This window comes from Equus caballus, chromosome 12 (assembly GCF_041296265.1).
Source record: "Equus caballus isolate H_3958 breed thoroughbred chromosome 12, TB-T2T, whole genome shotgun sequence".
Classification (NCBI taxonomy): domain Eukaryota; kingdom Metazoa; phylum Chordata; class Mammalia; order Perissodactyla; family Equidae; genus Equus; species Equus caballus.
The window spans coordinates 2,690,296-2,708,289 of record NC_091695.1 but is presented as its reverse complement, the minus strand read 5'-3'; the positions used below and the strand labels follow the sequence as shown (position 1 = coordinate 2,708,289).

Below are 17,994 nucleotides of genomic sequence, written 5' to 3'. Positions count from 1 at the left end.
CCGCGCAAGGTGCTCCTCTCACCACGACTCCAGCACTTTCCCTGGCTCTTCTCACCCAGCGCACTCGACCTTGGGCCTCCACCCTGCCAGCAGAACCGCCCTCGGCCCTGACCACCACTCCACTACGCCCCGTGGCCACGAGCTCGGCTCCAGCTCACTCGTCTTGGCCGTTTCCCAACTCAGGCCACGGCCGCGGGAGCTGTCGCCTTCAAACGTTCCCCTCCCGGTGGAACACGATCCAGGCCTGGTTCTTCCCCTTGCCGTCGCGCTTCGGGTCCCAGCAAGGGCCCCTGTCCTGCCTCCCACCAGCGGCCTCCTTCTGGGGAGGCCCCACAAACAGGGAGGGAGAGACCGACAGCCCCTCACTTGCCAGCCCTGACGCCCAGAAGCTGCTCGAGACAGACATCACGGAAAGCGTGCCCACGGAGGTCTGGGGAGAAGAGCAAGACGACCCACGCCCTCCTCACATGCTCCAAGCACACACGATCACGTCTGGGCTGAATTTCCGCTGGGGCCTACCCCTCCTGTCCTTGGGGCCTGCGGCTCCGAAAGCATGTGAGGCTCAACCCTCGGCCCTTCCACGGTCCCCTCTGCCCCCCGCAGCCACCTGGGATGCTGGGGCCCCCTCGCAAGCTGACTCGGCACGCTTCGCGGGAGAACCTCTTGAGCCTCCTCCGGGTGACCAGGTCTCAGCTCTGACGACAAAACCATCAGTTCCCAGGCTGGCCCGTCCCCTCCCTGCTCCCTCACCTGTGTGTGAGGAAAATCACAAGGCCCTGGGAGGGACCCTACCTGGCCATGGCAGAGGGCCCTCAGAAGCCTCTCTCTCGGGACAGGAGGGCCGGCCGCCTTCTCCAACCTCCCCACGCAGCCTCTCAGAGAGCGAAGGGCGGGGTGGGACCTTCGTGGGGGCCGAGCGAGGCCGTCGGGGGCCGACTTCAGGCTCCCCAGCGGCCAGGGAAGAGCCTCGGCAGGAGAGTAGGGCTGGGGCCTCACCAGAGCCCTGCCGTGGGGTGGCAACACCGGACGGGGAGTCAGGGTCCCAGTCTCGGAGCCAGGTCGGGGACATGGGAGACACCCTCGAGACCAAACCCCTCCGGCCCCGGCCTGCCAAGGAAGAGGAGCCTCACGACGGCCCTCTCAGAAAAATGTGGAGACGCCTCCTGCCCTGCCTGAGGCCCAACAAGGAGGAAGCGCGAGAGGATCCCCTCGCCAAGGCAAGCCCGCCTCGGCCACCGCCCAGAGCCGGGCACGGGTCACACACAGCTCGGCGTCGGATGGCGGGGCTGTTCAGGCGCCATCGACAGTGACATCCTGTGTCTGCGTCCTGGGAGGGAAACCGAGGCTGGCCGAGAACTTCCGGCCTCCCAGCAGAAGCATCGCGAAACCCACCTCAGGCCTGGCGAGCCGGACATACCTGTCACCACGACGTGCCCTCCTCCCCAGAGCAGAGGAGAACAATCGCAGAGGACAGCCCCCAGCCCACCTCCAGGCACCACAACTGTCCCGATACGAGGGAATGGATCAGAGCAGCCATGGCGACCGGACCTCGCCATCCAGGCAGCCGCGCTCCCCGGCCAAACCCTGCCAGCCTGGGCTGAGGGTGGCAGCTGCCTCAGCCAATCCATTACCCGCCATGCTGTCCTCAGATCTGCGTCTCCCGGGATGAGCAGACTGTGCCTCACACCCCTTTCCTCGTAGGAACGCTTCTCTCCCCGAATGGGCAAGCGGACGAACAGAAAACCTGCTTCTTCTCCTTATCCCACCCTCCGTGCTAACGCCGTCCTCCTACCCGAGTTTTCCCCCAATACACTTGTTTTCTCCTTAGAGGTCGTGGCTTCTGTCTGTGCCCTGCTAGGGGGAAAAACGGGCTCAGGCTCCGCCCTTCCTGAGCGTCTGCTTTGGCTTCCAGAAGGGACAGGGCCACGGGGGGGGGGGGGGGGGGGCTGGGGGGGGGGGAGGCCGACGGCAGCGTGGCTCACCCGCCCTCGCCCCAGCTCCCCCATTGCACCTCAAGTCCCCATCACACCGTCCTCCCAAAAACACACGGAAGCTTTGGGCTCCTTCCAGAGGAGCGAAACCTCTAAGACCCCAAGCCCACGATGGGCCCCGCCTGTCCTCTCCTGCGTTCTCTGGCCCTTGAACTTGTGGGGCTGTAGGGAGGGGCTTTGCAGAGGCTCCAGCGAGTGTCGAGACGGGCTCACAGGTCACAGAGTGGGGAGGGGAGTGTGGGGCAGTGCTGGCCCTGAGTCCGGAGGGCGAGGAAGCTTGCCCCGCCCCCCCACCCCTGGGCTCTTGGTGGGAATAGGTGAGGACGCCGCCCCGGGAGCTTCTTCTCTCCCTGCTGAAGCTGCCACGGAGATGGGCCTGCGCATCCCTCTCGGCCCAGCGTCCCCGTCCCTCCGTGCTTGTCACAGTCGGGAGCAGCAGCGACAAGGATGGCTGCGCTCCCGGCTCCGAGGGCGGGCGGGTGGGGAGCACGCAGGCTGCCGTGGGCCCTCACCCCTCTGCCCAGAGGAGCTCAGAGCCCTGCTCTCCTGCACCTGCCTTCTCCTCCTGGGGAACGGAGCCGGGGCTGAGCGCGTGGGGTCACCACCGGACGGTGGGACGCTGTGCGCCTAGGCTGGGACGCGGGGGAAGGAGACAAAGTGCCACTAGAGTTGAACCGCTTACCTACCGGACGGCATTTTTTGGTTTGTATCATTTCACCCCTTAGAAATAAACCTGCCATGAGCTTCTCTGTGAAGGTTTTTGGGTGAACTGAAATTTTGCTGCCCAGCAAATATCACGGGCAGTGAAGGTGTGAAAATGAGCCCGCCTCCAGGATCTCACGAGGAAACGCCACATGGGTTGGAGGTTGAAAGGGCGAAACAGGGCAGAGAGAGTCAACCTAACACCGTATCTTGGATCTGAGCCATTTCCTGAGGAAAGGTCCGTTCCTTAACGCGCGGCACAGGTGCTGGGGACGGGGGAGGGACGGGGATCACCACACTGAATAAAACACTGCCGGAACGCATCTGGACAGGAGACCCCTGACCTTTAACCTGTCACGAGCCCTCTGTTCTTCGTCTCCAGAGAACGTTAATTACACAGAGATCCACACCGATCGAGCGGGTCCCCTGAATGAACTGGATTTCCCCTTGAATTAAGAAGAAACTGACGGTTTGCTGTGGACCCCAATTAGTTGTGAATCAACAGACCGCCTCAGTTTCTCATGGGAATATTAGCGCAGAATCCCCAGCTGAAATGATCACGGAATCCCCTGAATCCGAAGGGAGCACGGAAACGTCAGTGTGCTCCTGGCCTTCCCATCGCTTCTCCAGGTCCCACTGAAATAAGGAATATTCAGTCGAAGAGCAAAGGGAAACTTTCTGAAGCTCGTCTTAATGTCGGAGCCACAGACGCTTCCCGCGCTTCCGTCTTCGGTTAGGAACAGAGAGAGGAATCATCACGCATGTCAGGGAAATACTCCAATGACCCTCAAGTTGGGGTGGGCGGTCTGTCTTGGATACCACGGGCTCACCTCTGCTGTACAAACTGTTCCAGCGGCATTCGATTTTCTGGAAGACTTTTCCGATTGATTTACGTTGTGAACCACACGCCCTCCTCAGCCTTTCTCCGAGCTGGGAGGCAGGCCAATTCGGGGAACCCGCGTGAGGCCTGAGTCAAGTCGGTCCCTGACCTGGGCGGCTGGCTGTGAGGAGGCCCGGAGTCCAGAGCTCTTGTGTGCGAGAGCCTCACCGGGGGACTCTGGGCACAGTCAGACCCTAGCCAAGGGTCCCAGTGAGGAGGCCCGGCCCCAGAAAAAGGTCTTTCTTGGACTTCAGAAGAAGAAAGCGGTTTCAACGGTTGAGAAAGACTTGAAAGATCATTTTGGTGGCTGCTGAGAGAGCTCCTCTGAAGCCAGTTCTTCTGCGATCGCACATATTCATGAACCGGGAACACGGTCGTCACGTTAAGCTCCTAAGAACAACGTCTACCTTAATTCTTTGGGTGTCAGGAAGCTTACCTTACTGTCAAGTAAAAGAGTACCCCCCCGTAGGTGTGTGTACGTGTGGCCGTGTGACAACCATCAAATCGGACATCTAAGCACTACCTGTCCAGCAGGTCAGAAAAATTAACCTGTGGATCGAAAACGACAACCCCTAAGCGAACCCCCACTTCTCACTGAAAAAGGGATGCCCGATGATGTCGCCAGGGAATTCCTCTAGGGCTCCAAGGGCCCTCTTTCTGCAGCTTCAGGCACGACTTGAGGCTCCGGGGGCCCGCAGCGGGCGGGAGGGGGAAGGCAAGACCAACTCTGAGAAAGAGAACACGTGGAGGGCAAACCTGGGAGGCCAGAAAGGGGGCTACTTGAGACTGGACTCCAACCCCCGGGCCACGGACCCGGCCCCAACGTCCGCTCTCAACAGCAGCACTTCAGCTCACTGGAGCCGGGCCCGGCTTCGGGCGGGGCCACACAGCCGTCCAAACTCTGGAAACCGAAGACGGTCTCTCTTGGGCGGAATGAGAAGAAACAGGGTCAAGACGACAGAAAAGCTTAGAGAGAACGAGAATGTGCTTAGTTCTCTGGTTGCAAAGTACCGAATCGGTCGGTGCAAATGCGTCCACGCCTGCGGTAGGTATGGGCGTGTGTGTGTGTCTGGGTGTGTGTGGCCAGCACGTCCCCTAAGTCTTGCTGAAGGCTTTCTCACTTCACGAGTAGAAACGCGACTAACATGAAACACGTTACTGGGAGGTGCGGTCACTTGAATTCTGGTTATGCTGATGTTGAGTAAGAAACGATTAGTTTCCATTTTGGGGTGAGTCGTCCTGAGTGAAGATGGCAAAGGTGGATCGAAACAAGAACAACGCTCATATTCAAAGCCAAATAAGCGTAAAATAAAGCGGGACTTCCAGACTGACGAAACCCAAAGCTTGTTACGTGGACAAATGGAGTGGAGACTGGCACAACATCGACGAACCTGGCGGGCGTTACGCTCAAGGGAACAAGCCAGGCAGGGGAAGACAGATACCGCCTGGGCTCACTTAACACGTGAACTCCAAACACGACCAGAGAAAGGTCAGTTCACAGACACGGAGAGTACTAAAGTGGTGGCCAGTGGCTGTGGAGCGGGAGGGAGAGGGAGAGGCAGGTCAAAGGGGACCAACTCTCAGCCCTGAGATCAAGGAGCTCTGAGGATCTCACGTCTGACGCGGTGAGCAGAGTCGAGAACGCCGCACTGTAGGACTGACATCAGCTAAGAGGGCAGCACTTCAGTGCCCTCGCACGCACACACAGAGTCAACAAGTGAGGCGGAAACAACAATCGGAGTTGAGGACAGAGGAGAGTGAGGGTGTGAGTCCCCGGGAACTAGACCGAATTCCTGGGAGAGCTGCAGACTTCTTGCAAAGGCCCTGAGACAGGTGGCTTCGAACCAAGAATCCAGGAGACGCAAGGAACCGGGCGACAGCCGGCTTCCAGGGGGAAGAAACAGAAAACCGGCTAAGGTCTAGAAGGCCCGGGAGGGTGGAGGGAGGCAGTTGGAGGCCAGTTGGTGGCGCAGGGGCTGGGGTCCAATCGCCTGCCCTCCTCTCGCCTGCCCCACCCCCCCTCAGGAGCCCCCGTGACACGGCCACGGTTCCATGATGAGGGCGTGGGGTTCTAATCTCCAAGTCACTCCCAGCGCTCAGTTGCCTGAGAGTAGGACCAGATCCGAGATATGGAAACTCCTATCTTGCGTCTACAAAGCATCGCCGCTACCTGCTTCAGCTCCAGTGCCGCCTCCTGGGTGATTGGGACCATCCTCCGCATCCTGTACGGACTGGGGCTCTTCCTCCTGTTCTTCCCCCCCCGCAAGAGGCATTTGCCCTCACGACCACCTGGCAACAGGAGAAACGTCAGGAAGGTAAGACATCCTGGACCCAGACCCACCCCAAGACGAGTCTCTCTCCTCTTTGACTGGGATTGCCGCTTCTCTGAATCAACTGGAGGGACTCCAGGGATGGGAAAGAACGGAACACCGTCCTTCTAGACACAAGCCAGGTTGCGTGGGCAGGGGGGAGAGCGGGCACAAGGATTTCGGTCCGAAGACCTCCGAGCAGGAGTCCCGGTGTGGTAGAGGGCTCCAGGGAAAGGCCCCCGAGGCCAGCGACCAGTGGCCACGGACGGGAGGCCGAGTGGGGTCTGTGGGAAGACAGGCCCTGAGCACCGCTTCCCCAGCCACCTCCCCGGGGCAGGTGTCTCAGGCGGGCCTTTTCTCTGTCGTGCTCGATCTGAGGGCACAGCTCAGCCCCCGAGAGCCTCTGGGCAGGACCTGGAGTGGGGCTGTAGCCTCAGGAAGCAGAGTCCTCCCTGAGGAAGCTCACAAGATCCTGTACCTCTGAGAAGGCGCGTGCACGCGCTTCTTGAGCAGAGGAACAGCGACGGAAGAGGCACGCTGGTCCCACACGGGGACCTGCTTACGATCCTCAGAGAAGGAAGACAGCACACGTCCATTCTGGGTTCAGTTGTCCACTTCCAAAGGAAGTAAAAGGGAAGAGACGCCCCAGAGCCCCAGGAGTTCAGGGTAGGCGGTCATCCTGCTCACAAACGCTGCGCGTCTGCGGCTGGTCCAGAGAGAGGACGGGGAGCCTTGGGGCTCAGACCCCGCAGTTTCTTGTTTTTTCTCTCATTTCAGCGTCAAGTGGAGCCGAGAGGGAGGAGCAGCAGGAGCAGGAAGAAAAGGGGAGCTTGGAAAGGTAAGCTGCTGCCATTCAGCCCTGTGCCCCAGAGCTGGCCTCCACCTCCTGTCCCTGAGCGCCCGGCTCCGTGGGCTCGAGGAGGCCAGGGACAGAGCCTGTCCCTCAGGAGACAGAGCCCTCCGCGAGGCTCCCGGGAAGGAGAGGAAAACCTGAGTCCTTGCCAGATTCTGTGCGCGGAACTAAGGCCCAGGCCGGCAGGCGTCCGCAACAGGCTGTTGCCCAGCAGGGGCACGTGGGCTGTGGTGGAGGTTGAAGCACTCGGTCCACGACAAACCTCAACCCATCAGCAGCCTTGCCATCCCCGTCAGGGATCCCGTGGCCTTGGGCACTGGTGCCTGGGCTCCAGAGTCTGACCTCAAACGGTCTGCCCTAAAGGCACACTGCACGCAGCCTCCTGCCAGAGCCCTCGGCCCCCGCCTTCACCGCTGTGACCCGGTGCCCTCATTTCTAGTTTACAGAGCTGGCCGGAAGGACCTGGCAGAAGTGGGGGGCCCGAGGTCCCTTTCGCCAAGGTAAGGAAAATTGCCCTTCTCTCCTGGGCTTCTTCCTCGCAGAGGCTCTGACGTGCCCCAGGGCTACAGGCAGCTTGGGGCTGAGCTGGGAGGGGAGCCACGGGCCAGGGGGTGGCAAGAGGCCTGGGGGGAGGGACAGCAGGAGAATTCGGTCCAGTGAAGGGAGGGCCAGGGAGGGCCGTGGCTCTCAAGGGGCCACCCGCACCTGGCCTGGCCCGGCCCGGCCTGCCCTGCCCCGGCCCGGCCCGGCCCGGCCCGGCCCGGCCCTGCCCTGCCCTGCCCGGCCCTGCCCGGCCCTGCCGTCCCAGGGCCCTCTGCTCCCGGCTACAGCTTGTGCATCTTGTTTCCCGCAGCTCCCCGGGGAGGCTGTCTTGTAAGGGGTGCTCCCATCGCTTCGCATCTCAAGACTCCCCTGGGGAGGCGTGCAAGACAGCGTCTGCTACAGTCCGCCAGCCACGCGGGAAGCCCGCGCAAGGTGCTCCTCTCACCACGACTCCAGCACTTTCCCTGGCTCTTCTCACCCAGCGCACTCGACCTTGGGCCTCCACCCTGCCAGCAGAACCGCCCTCGGCCCTGACCACCACTCCACTACGCCCCGTGGCCACGAGCTCGGCTCCAGCTCACTCGTCTTGGCCGTTTCCCAACTCAGGCCACGGCCGCGGGAGCTGTCGCCTTCAAACGTTCCCCTCCCGGTGGAACACGATCCAGGCCTGGTTCTTCCCCTTGCCGTCGCGCTTCGGGTCCCAGCAAGGGCCCCTGTCCTGCCTCCCACCAGCGGCCTCCTTCTGGGGAGGCCCCACAAACAGGGAGGGAGAGACCGACAGCCCCTCACTTGCCAGCCCTGACGCCCAGAAGCTGCTCGAGACAGACATCACGGAAAGCGTGCCCACGGAGGTCTGGGGAGAAGAGCAAGACGACCCACGCCCTCCTCACATGCTCCAAGCACACACGATCACGTCTGGGCTGAATTTCCGCTGGGGCCTACCCCTCCTGTCCTTGGGGCCTGCGGCTCCGAAAGCATGTGAGGCTCAACCCTCGGCCCTTCCACGGTCCCCTCTGCCCCCCGCAGCCACCTGGGATGCTGGGGCCCCCTCGCAAGCTGACTCGGCACGCTTCACGGGAGAACCTCTTGAGCCTCCTCCGGGTGACCAGGTCTCAGCTCTGACGACAAAACCATCAGTTCCCAGGCTGGCCCGTCCCCTCCCTGCTCCCTCACCTGTGTGTGAGGAAAATCACAAGGCCCTGGGAGGGACCCTACCTGGCCATGGCAGAGGGCCCTCAGAAGCCTCTCTCTCGGGACAGGAGGGCCGGCCGCCTTCTCCAACCTCCCCACGCAGCCTCTCAGAGAGCGAAGGGCGGGGTGGGACCTTCGTGGGGGCCGAGCGAGGCCGTCGGGGGCCGACTTCAGGCTCCCCAGCGGCCAGGGAAGAGCCTCGGCAGGAGAGTAGGGCTGGGGCCTCACCAGAGCCCTGCCGTGGGGTGGCAACACCGGACGGGGAGTCAGGGTCCCAGTCTCGGAGCCAGGTCGGGGACATGGGAGACACCCTCGAGACCAAACCCCTCCGGCCCCGGCCTGCCAAGGAAGAGGAGCCTCACGACGGCCCTCTCAGAAAAATGTGGAGACGCCTCCTGCCCTGCCTGAGGCCCAACAAGGAGGAAGCGCGAGAGGATCCCCTCGCCAAGGCAAGCCCGCCTCGGCCACCGCCCAGAGCCGGGCACGGGTCACACACAGCTCGGCGTCGGATGGCGGGGCTGTTCAGGCGCCATCGACAGTGACATCCTGTGTCTGCGTCCTGGGAGGGAAACCGAGGCTGGCCGAGAACTTCCGGCCTCCCAGCAGAAGCATCGCGAAACCCACCTCAGGCCTGGCGAGCCGGACATACCTGTCACCACGACGTGCCCTCCTCCCCAGAGCAGAGGAGAACAATCGCAGAGGACAGCCCCCAGCCCACCTCCAGGCACCACAACTGTCCCGATACGAGGGAATGGATCAGAGCAGCCATGGCGACCGGACCTCGCCATCCAGGCAGCCGCGCTCCCCGGCCAAACCCTGCCAGCCTGGGCTGAGGGTGGCAGCTGCCTCAGCCAATCCATTACCCGCCATGCTGTCCTCAGATCTGCGTCTCCCGGGATGAGCAGACTGTGCCTCACACCCCTTTCCTCGTAGGAACGCTTCTCTCCCCGAATGGGCAAGCGGACGAACAGAAAACCTGCTTCTTCTCCTTATCCCACCCTCCGTGCTAACGCCGTCCTCCTACCCGAGTTTTCCCCCAATACACTTGTTTTCTCCTTAGAGGTCGTGGCTTCTGTCTGTGCCCTGCTAGGGGGAAAAACGGGCTCAGGCTCCGCCCTTCCTGAGCGTCTGCTTTGGCTTCCAGAAGGGACAGGGCCACGGGGGGGGGGGGGGGGGGGCTGGGGGGGGGGGAGGCCGACGGCAGCGTGGCTCACCCGCCCTCGCCCCAGCTCCCCCATTGCACCTCAAGTCCCCATCACACCGTCCTCCCAAAAACACACGGAAGCTTTGGGCTCCTTCCAGAGGAGCGAAACCTCTAAGACCCCAAGCCCACGATGGGCCCCGCCTGTCCTCTCCTGCGTTCTCTGGCCCTTGAACTTGTGGGGCTGTAGGGAGGGGCTTTGCAGAGGCTCCAGCGAGTGTCGAGACGGGCTCACAGGTCACAGAGTGGGGAGGGGAGTGTGGGGCAGTGCTGGCCCTGAGTCCGGAGGGCGAGGAAGCTTGCCCCGCCCCCCCACCCCTGGGCTCTTGGTGGGAATAGGTGAGGACGCCGCCCCGGGAGCTTCTTCTCTCCCTGCTGAAGCTGCCACGGAGATGGGCCTGCGCATCCCTCTCGGCCCAGCGTCCCCGTCCCTCCGTGCTTGTCACAGTCGGGAGCAGCAGCGACAAGGATGGCTGCGCTCCCGGCTCCGAGGGCGGGCGGGTGGGGAGCACGCAGGCTGCCGTGGGCCCTCACCCCTCTGCCCAGAGGAGCTCAGAGCCCTGCTCTCCTGCACCTGCCTTCTCCTCCTGGGGAACGGAGCCGGGGCTGAGCGCGTGGGGTCACCACCGGACGGTGGGACGCTGTGCGCCTAGGCTGGGACGCGGGGGAAGGAGACAAAGTGCCACTAGAGTTGAACCGCTTACCTACCGGACGGCATTTTTTGGTTTGTATCATTTCACCCCTTAGAAATAAACCTGCCATGAGCTTCTCTGTGAAGGTTTTTGGGTGAACTGAAATTTTGCTGCCCAGCAAATATCACGGGCAGTGAAGGTGTGAAAATGAGCCCGCCTCCAGGATCTCACGAGGAAACGCCACATGGGTTGGAGGTTGAAAGGGCGAAACAGGGCAGAGAGAGTCAACCTAACACCGTATCTTGGATCTGAGCCATTTCCTGAGGAAAGGTCCGTTCCTTAACGCGCGGCACAGGTGCTGGGGACGGGGGAGGGACGGGGATCACCACACTGAATAAAACACTGCCGGAACGCATCTGGACAGGAGACCCCTGACCTTTAACCTGTCACGAGCCCTCTGTTCTTCGTCTCCAGAGAACGTTAATTACACAGAGATCCACACCGATCGAGCGGGTCCCCTGAATGAACTGGATTTCCCCTTGAATTAAGAAGAAACTGACGGTTTGCTGTGGACCCCAATTAGTTGTGAATCAACAGACCGCCTCAGTTTCTCATGGGAATATTAGCGCAGAATCCCCAGCTGAAACGATCACGGAATCCCCTGAATCCGAAGGGAGCACGGAAACGTCAGTGTGCTCCTGGCCTTCCCATCGCTTCTCCAGGTCCCACTGAAATAAGGAATATTCAGTCGAAGAGCAAAGGGAAACTTTCTGAAGCTCGTCTTAATGTCGGAGCCACAGACGCTTCCCGCGCTTCCGTCTTCGGTTAGGAACAGAGAGAGGAATCATCACGCATGTCAGGGAAATACTCCAATGACCCTCAAGTTGGGGTGGGCGGTCTGTCTTGGATACCACGGGCTCACCTCTGCTGTACAAACTGTTCCAGCGGCATTCGATTTTCTGGAAGACTTTTCCGATTGATTTACGTTGTGAACCACACGCCCTCCTCAGCCTTTCTCCGAGCTGGGAGGCAGGCCAATTCGGGGAACCCGCGTGAGGCCTGAGTCAAGTCGGTCCCTGACCTGGGCGGCTGGCTGTGAGGAGGCCCGGAGTCCAGAGCTCTTGTGTGCGAGAGCCTCACCGGGGGACTCTGGGCACAGTCAGACCCTAGCCAAGGGTCCCAGTGAGGAGGCCCGGCCCCAGAAAAAGGTCTTTCTTGGACTTCAGAAGAAGAAAGCGGTTTCAACGGTTGAGAAAGACTTGAAAGATCATTTTGGTGGCTGCTGAGAGAGCTCCTCTGAAGCCAGTTCTTCTGCGATCGCACATATTCATGAACCGGGAACACGGTCGTCACGTTAAGCTCCTAAGAACAACGTCTACCTTAATTCTTTGGGTGTCAGGAAGCTTACCTTACTGTCAAGTAAAAGAGTACCCCCCCGTAGGTGTGTGTACGTGTGGCCGTGTGACAACCATCAAATCGGACATCTAAGCACTACCTGTCCAGCAGGTCAGAAAAATTAACCTGTGGATCGAAAACGACAACCCCTAAGCGAACCCCCACTTCTCACTGAAAAAGGGATGCCCGATGATGTCGCCAGGGAATTCCTCTAGGGCTCCAAGGGCCCTCTTTCTGCAGCTTCAGGCACGACTTGAGGCTCCGGGGGCCCGCAGCGGGCGGGAGGGGGAAGGCAAGACCAACTCTGAGAAAGAGAACACGTGGAGGGCAAACCTGGGAGGCCAGAAAGGGGGCTACTTGAGACTGGACTCCAACCCCCGGGCCACGGACCCGGCCCCAACGTCCGCTCTCAACAGCAGCACTTCAGCTCACTGGAGCCGGGCCCGGCTTCGGGCGGGGCCACACAGCCGTCCAAACTCTGGAAACCGAAGACGGTCTCTCTTGGGCGGAATGAGAAGAAACAGGGTCAAGACGACAGAAAAGCTTAGAGAGAACGAGAATGTGCTTAGTTCTCTGGTTGCAAAGTACCGAATCGGTCGGTGCAAATGCGTCCACGCCTGCGGTAGGTATGGGCGTGTGTGTGTGTCTGGGTGTGTGTGGCCAGCACGTCCCCTAAGTCTTGCTGAAGGCTTTCTCACTTCACGAGTAGAAACGCGACTAACATGAAACACGTTACTGGGAGGTGCGGTCACTTGAATTCTGGTTATGCTGATGTTGAGTAAGAAACGATTAGTTTCCATTTTGGGGTGAGTCGTCCTGAGTGAAGATGGCAAAGGTGGATCGAAACAAGAACAACGCTCATATTCAAAGCCAAATAAGCGTAAAATAAAGCGGGACTTCCAGACTGACGAAACCCAAAGCTTGTTACGTGGACAAATGGAGTGGAGACTGGCACAACATCGACGAACCTGGCGGGCGTTACGCTCAAGGGAACAAGCCAGGCAGGGGAAGACAGATACCGCCTGGGCTCACTTAACACGTGAACTCCAAACACGACCAGAGAAAGGTCAGTTCACAGACACGGAGAGTACTAAAGTGGTGGCCAGTGGCTGTGGAGCGGGAGGGAGAGGGAGAGGCAGGTCAAAGGGGACCAACTCTCAGCCCTGAGATCAAGGAGCTCTGAGGATCTCACGTCTGACGCGGTGAGCAGAGTCGAGAACGCCGCACTGTAGGACTGACATCAGCTAAGAGGGCAGCACTTCAGTGCCCTCGCACGCACACACAGAGTCAACAAGTGAGGCGGAAACAACAATCGGAGTTGAGGACAGAGGAGAGTGAGGGTGTGAGTCCCCGGGAACTAGACCGAATTCCTGGGAGAGCTGCAGACTTCTTGCAAAGGCCCTGAGACAGGTGGCTTCGAACCAAGAATCCAGGAGACGCAAGGAACCGGGCGACAGCCGGCTTCCAGGGGGAAGAAACAGAAAACCGGCTAAGGTCTAGAAGGCCCGGGAGGGTGGAGGGAGGCAGTTGGAGGCCAGTTGGTGGCGCAGGGGCTGGGGTCCAATCGCCTGCCCTCCTCTCGCCTGCCCCACCCCCCCTCAGGAGCCCCCGTGACACGGCCACGGTTCCATGATGAGGGCGTGGGGTTCTAATCTCCAAGTCACTCCCAGCGCTCAGTTGCCTGAGAGTAGGACCAGATCCGAGATATGGAAACTCCTATCTTGCGTCTACAAAGCATCGCCGCTACCTGCTTCAGCTCCAGTGCCGCCTCCTGGGTGATTGGGACCATCCTCCGCATCCTGTACGGACTGGGGCTCTTCCTCCTGTTCTTCCCCCCCCGCAAGAGGCATTTGCCCTCACGACCACCTGGCAACAGGAGAAACGTCAGGAAGGTAAGACATCCTGGACCCAGACCCACCCCAAGACGAGTCTCTCTCCTCTTTGACTGGGATTGCCGCTTCTCTGAATCAACTGGAGGGACTCCAGGGATGGGAAAGAACGGAACACCGTCCTTCTAGACACAAGCCAGGTTGCGTGGGCAGGGGGGAGAGCGGGCACAAGGATTTCGGTCCGAAGACCTCCGAGCAGGAGTCCCGGTGTGGTAGAGGGCTCCAGGGAAAGGCCCCCGAGGCCAGCGACCAGTGGCCACGGACGGGAGGCCGAGTGGGGTCTGTGGGGAGACAGGCCCTGAGCACCGCTTCCCCAGCCACCTCCCCGGGGCAGGTGTCTCAGGCGGGCCTTTTCTCTGTCGTGCTCGATCTGAGGGCACAGCTCAGCCCCCGAGAGCCTCTGGGCAGGACCTGGAGTGGGGCTGTAGCCTCAGGAAGCAGAGTCCTCCCTGAGGAAGCTCACAAGATCCTGTACCTCTGAGAAGGCGCGTGCACGCGCTTCTTGAGCAGAGGAACAGCGACGGAAGAGGCACGCTGGTCCCACACGGGGACCTGCTTACGATCCTCAGAGAAGGAAGACAGCACACGTCCATTCTGGGTTCAGTTGTCCACTTCCAAAGGAAGTAAAAGGGAAGAGACGCCCCAGAGCCCCAGGAGTTCAGGGTAGGCGGTCATCCTGCTCACAAACGCTGCGCGTCTGCGGCTGGTCCAGAGAGAGGACGGGGAGCCTTGGGGCTCAGACCCCGCAGTTTCTTGTTTTTTCTCTCATTTCAGCGTCAAGTGGAGCCGAGAGGGAGGAGCAGCAGGAGCAGGAAGAAAAGGGGAGCTTGGAAAGGTAAGCTGCTGCCATTCAGCCCTGTGCCCCAGAGCTGGCCTCCACCTCCTGTCCCTGAGCGCCCGGCTCCGTGGGCTCGAGGAGGCCAGGGACAGAGCCTGTCCCTCAGGAGACAGAGCCCTCCGCGAGGCTCCCGGGAAGGAGAGGAAAACCTGAGTCCTTGCCAGATTCTGTGCGCGGAACTAAGGCCCAGGCCGGCAGGCGTCCGCAACAGGCTGTTGCCCAGCAGGGGCACGTGGGCTGTGGTGGAGGTTGAAGCACTCGGTCCACGACAAACCTCAACCCATCAGCAGCCTTGCCATCCCCGTCAGGGATCCCGTGGCCTTGGGCACTGGTGCCTGGGCTCCAGAGTCTGACCTCAAACGGTCTGCCCTAAAGGCACACTGCACGCAGCCTCCTGCCAGAGCCCTCGGCCCCCGCCTTCACCGCTGTGACCCGGTGCCCTCATTTCTAGTTTACAGAGCTGGCCGGAAGGACCTGGCAGAAGTGGGGGGCCCGAGGTCCCTTTCGCCAAGGTAAGGAAAATTGCCCTTCTCTCCTGGGCTTCTTCCTCGCAGAGGCTCTGACGTGCCCCAGGGCTACAGGCAGCTTGGGGCTGAGCTGGGAGGGGAGCCACGGGCCAGGGGGTGGCAAGAGGCCTGGGGGGAGGGACAGCAGGAGAATTCGGTCCAGTGAAGGGAGGGCCAGGGAGGGCCGTGGCTCTCAAGGGGCCACCCGCACCTGGCCTGGCCCGGCCCGGCCTGCCCTGCCCCGGCCCGGCCCGGCCCGGCCCGGCCCGGCCCTGCCCTGCCCTGCCCGGCCCTGCCCGGCCCTGCCGTCCCAGGGCCCTCTGCTCCCGGCTACAGCTTGTGCATCTTGTTTCCCGCAGCTCCCCGGGGAGGCTGTCTTGTAAGGGGTGCTCCCATCGCTTCGCATCTCAAGACTCCCCTGGGGAGGCGTGCAAGACAGCGTCTGCTACAGTCCGCCAGCCACGCGGGAAGCCCGCGCAAGGTGCTCCTCTCACCACGACTCCAGCACTTTCCCTGGCTCTTCTCACCCAGCGCACTCGACCTTGGGCCTCCACCCTGCCAGCAGAACCGCCCTCGGCCCTGACCACCACTCCACTACGCCCCGTGGCCACGAGCTCGGCTCCAGCTCACTCGTCTTGGCCGTTTCCCAACTCAGGCCACGGCCGCGGGAGCTGTCGCCTTCAAACGTTCCCCTCCCGGTGGAACACGATCCAGGCCTGGTTCTTCCCCTTGCCGTCGCGCTTCGGGTCCCAGCAAGGGCCCCTGTCCTGCCTCCCACCAGCGGCCTCCTTCTGGGGAGGCCCCACAAACAGGGAGGGAGAGACCGACAGCCCCTCACTTGCCAGCCCTGACGCCCAGAAGCTGCTCGAGACAGACATCACGGAAAGCGTGCCCACGGAGGTCTGGGGAGAAGAGCAAGACGACCCACGCCCTCCTCACATGCTCCAAGCACACACGATCACGTCTGGGCTGAATTTCCGCTGGGGCCTACCCCTCCTGTCCTTGGGGCCTGCGGCTCCGAAAGCATGTGAGGCTCAACCCTCGGCCCTTCCACGGTCCCCTCTGCCCCCCGCAGCCACCTGGGATGCTGGGGCCCCCTCGCAAGCTGACTCGGCACGCTTCACGGGAGAACCTCTTGAGCCTCCTCCGGGTGACCAGGTCTCAGCTCTGACGACAAAACCATCAGTTCCCAGGCTGGCCCGTCCCCTCCCTGCTCCCTCACCTGTGTGTGAGGAAAATCACAAGGCCCTGGGAGGGACCCTACCTGGCCATGGCAGAGGGCCCTCAGAAGCCTCTCTCTCGGGACAGGAGGGCCGGCCGCCTTCTCCAACCTCCCCACGCAGCCTCTCAGAGAGCGAAGGGCGGGGTGGGACCTTCGTGGGGGCCGAGCGAGGCCGTCGGGGGCCGACTTCAGGCTCCCCAGCGGCCAGGGAAGAGCCTCGGCAGGAGAGTAGGGCTGGGGCCTCACCAGAGCCCTGCCGTGGGGTGGCAACACCGGACGGGGAGTCAGGGTCCCAGTCTCGGAGCCAGGTCGGGGACATGGGAGACACCCTCGAGACCAAACCCCTCCGGCCCCGGCCTGCCAAGGAAGAGGAGCCTCACGACGGCCCTCTCAGAAAAATGTGGAGACGCCTCCTGCCCTGCCTGAGGCCCAACAAGGAGGAAGCGCGAGAGGATCCCCTCGCCAAGGCAAGCCCGCCTCGGCCACCGCCCAGAGCCGGGCACGGGTCACACACAGCTCGGCGTCGGATGGCGGGGCTGTTCAGGCGCCATCGACAGTGACATCCTGTGTCTGCGTCCTGGGAGGGAAACCGAGGCTGGCCGAGAACTTCCGGCCTCCCAGCAGAAGCATCGCGAAACCCACCTCAGGCCTGGCGAGCCGGACATACCTGTCACCACGACGTGCCCTCCTCCCCAGAGCAGAGGAGAACAATCGCAGAGGACAGCCCCCAGCCCACCTCCAGGCACCACAACTGTCCCGATACGAGGGAATGGATCAGAGCAGCCATGGCGACCGGACCTCGCCATCCAGGCAGCCGCGCTCCCCGGCCAAACCCTGCCAGCCTGGGCTGAGGGTGGCAGCTGCCTCAGCCAATCCATTACCCGCCATGCTGTCCTCAGATCTGCGTCTCCCGGGATGAGCAGACTGTGCCTCACACCCCTTTCCTCGTAGGAACGCTTCTCTCCCCGAATGGGCAAGCGGACGAACAGAAAACCTGCTTCTTCTCCTTATCCCACCCTCCGTGCTAACGCCGTCCTCCTACCCGAGTTTTCCCCCAATACACTTGTTTTCTCCTTAGAGGTCGTGGCTTCTGTCTGTGCCCTGCTAGGGGGAAAAACGGGCTCAGGCTCCGCCCTTCCTGAGCGTCTGCTTTGGCTTCCAGAAGGGACAGGGCCACGGGGGGGGGGGGGGGGGGCGGGGGGGGGGGGGCGGCCGACGGCAGCGTGGCTCACCCGCCCTCGCCCCAGCTCCCCCATTGCACCTCAAGTCCCCATCACACCGTCCTCCCAAAAACACACGGAAGCTTTGGGCTCCTTCCAGAGGAGCGAAACCTCTAAGACCCCAAGCCCACGATGGGCCCCGCCTGTCCTCTCCTGCGTTCTCTGGCCCTTGAACTTGTGGGGCTGTAGGGAGGGGCTTTGCAGAGGCTCCAGCGAGTGTCGAGACGGGCTCACAGGTCACAGAGTGGGGAGGGGAGTGTGGGGCAGTGCTGGCCCTGAGTCCGGAGGGCGAGGAAGCTTGCCCCGCCCCCCCACCCCTGGGCTCTTGGTGGGAATAGGTGAGGACGCCGCCCCGGGAGCTTCTTCTCTCCCTGCTGAAGCTGCCACGGAGATGGGCCTGCGCATCCCTCTCGGCCCAGCGTCCCCGTCCCTCCGTGCTTGTCACAGTCGGGAGCAGCAGCGACAAGGATGGCTGCGCTCCCGGCTCCGAGGGCGGGCGGGTGGGGAGCACGCAGGCTGCCGTGGGCCCTCACCCCTCTGCCCAGAGGAGCTCAGAGCCCTGCTCTCCTGCACCTGCCTTCTCCTCCTGGGGAACGGAGCCGGGGCTGAGCGCGTGGGGTCA

The 17,994-nt window shown here is 62.1% G+C and overlaps 3 protein-coding genes across 19 annotated transcripts in view; 2 read left to right on the top strand and 1 right to left on the bottom strand.

Annotated features, from left to right (window-relative positions):
• Positions 1 to 17,994, bottom strand: part of LDLRAD3 (low density lipoprotein receptor class A domain containing 3) — a 417,721-nt gene that overhangs the window by 227,116 nt on the left and 172,611 nt on the right. The gene's annotated exons all lie outside the window — the stretch shown is intronic.
• LOC138916386 (spermatogenesis-associated protein 31E1-like) lies at positions 5,651 to 9,528 on the top strand. The gene is made up of 4 exons (XM_070228628.1): positions 5,651 to 5,888; positions 6,660 to 6,720; positions 7,175 to 7,235; positions 7,589 to 9,528. The coding sequence occupies exons 1-4, from the start codon at positions 5,703 to 5,705 to the stop codon at positions 9,009 to 9,011; spliced, it is 1,731 nt and encodes a 576-aa protein (XP_070084729.1). The 5' UTR covers positions 5,651 to 5,702; the 3' UTR covers positions 9,012 to 9,528.
• On the top strand, positions 13,352 to 17,229 carry LOC138916384 (spermatogenesis-associated protein 31E1-like). The gene is made up of 4 exons (XM_070228627.1): positions 13,352 to 13,589; positions 14,361 to 14,421; positions 14,876 to 14,936; positions 15,290 to 17,229. Exons 1-4 carry the CDS (start codon positions 13,404 to 13,406, stop codon positions 16,710 to 16,712), a joined length of 1,731 nt encoding a protein of 576 aa, XP_070084728.1. The 5' UTR covers positions 13,352 to 13,403; the 3' UTR covers positions 16,713 to 17,229.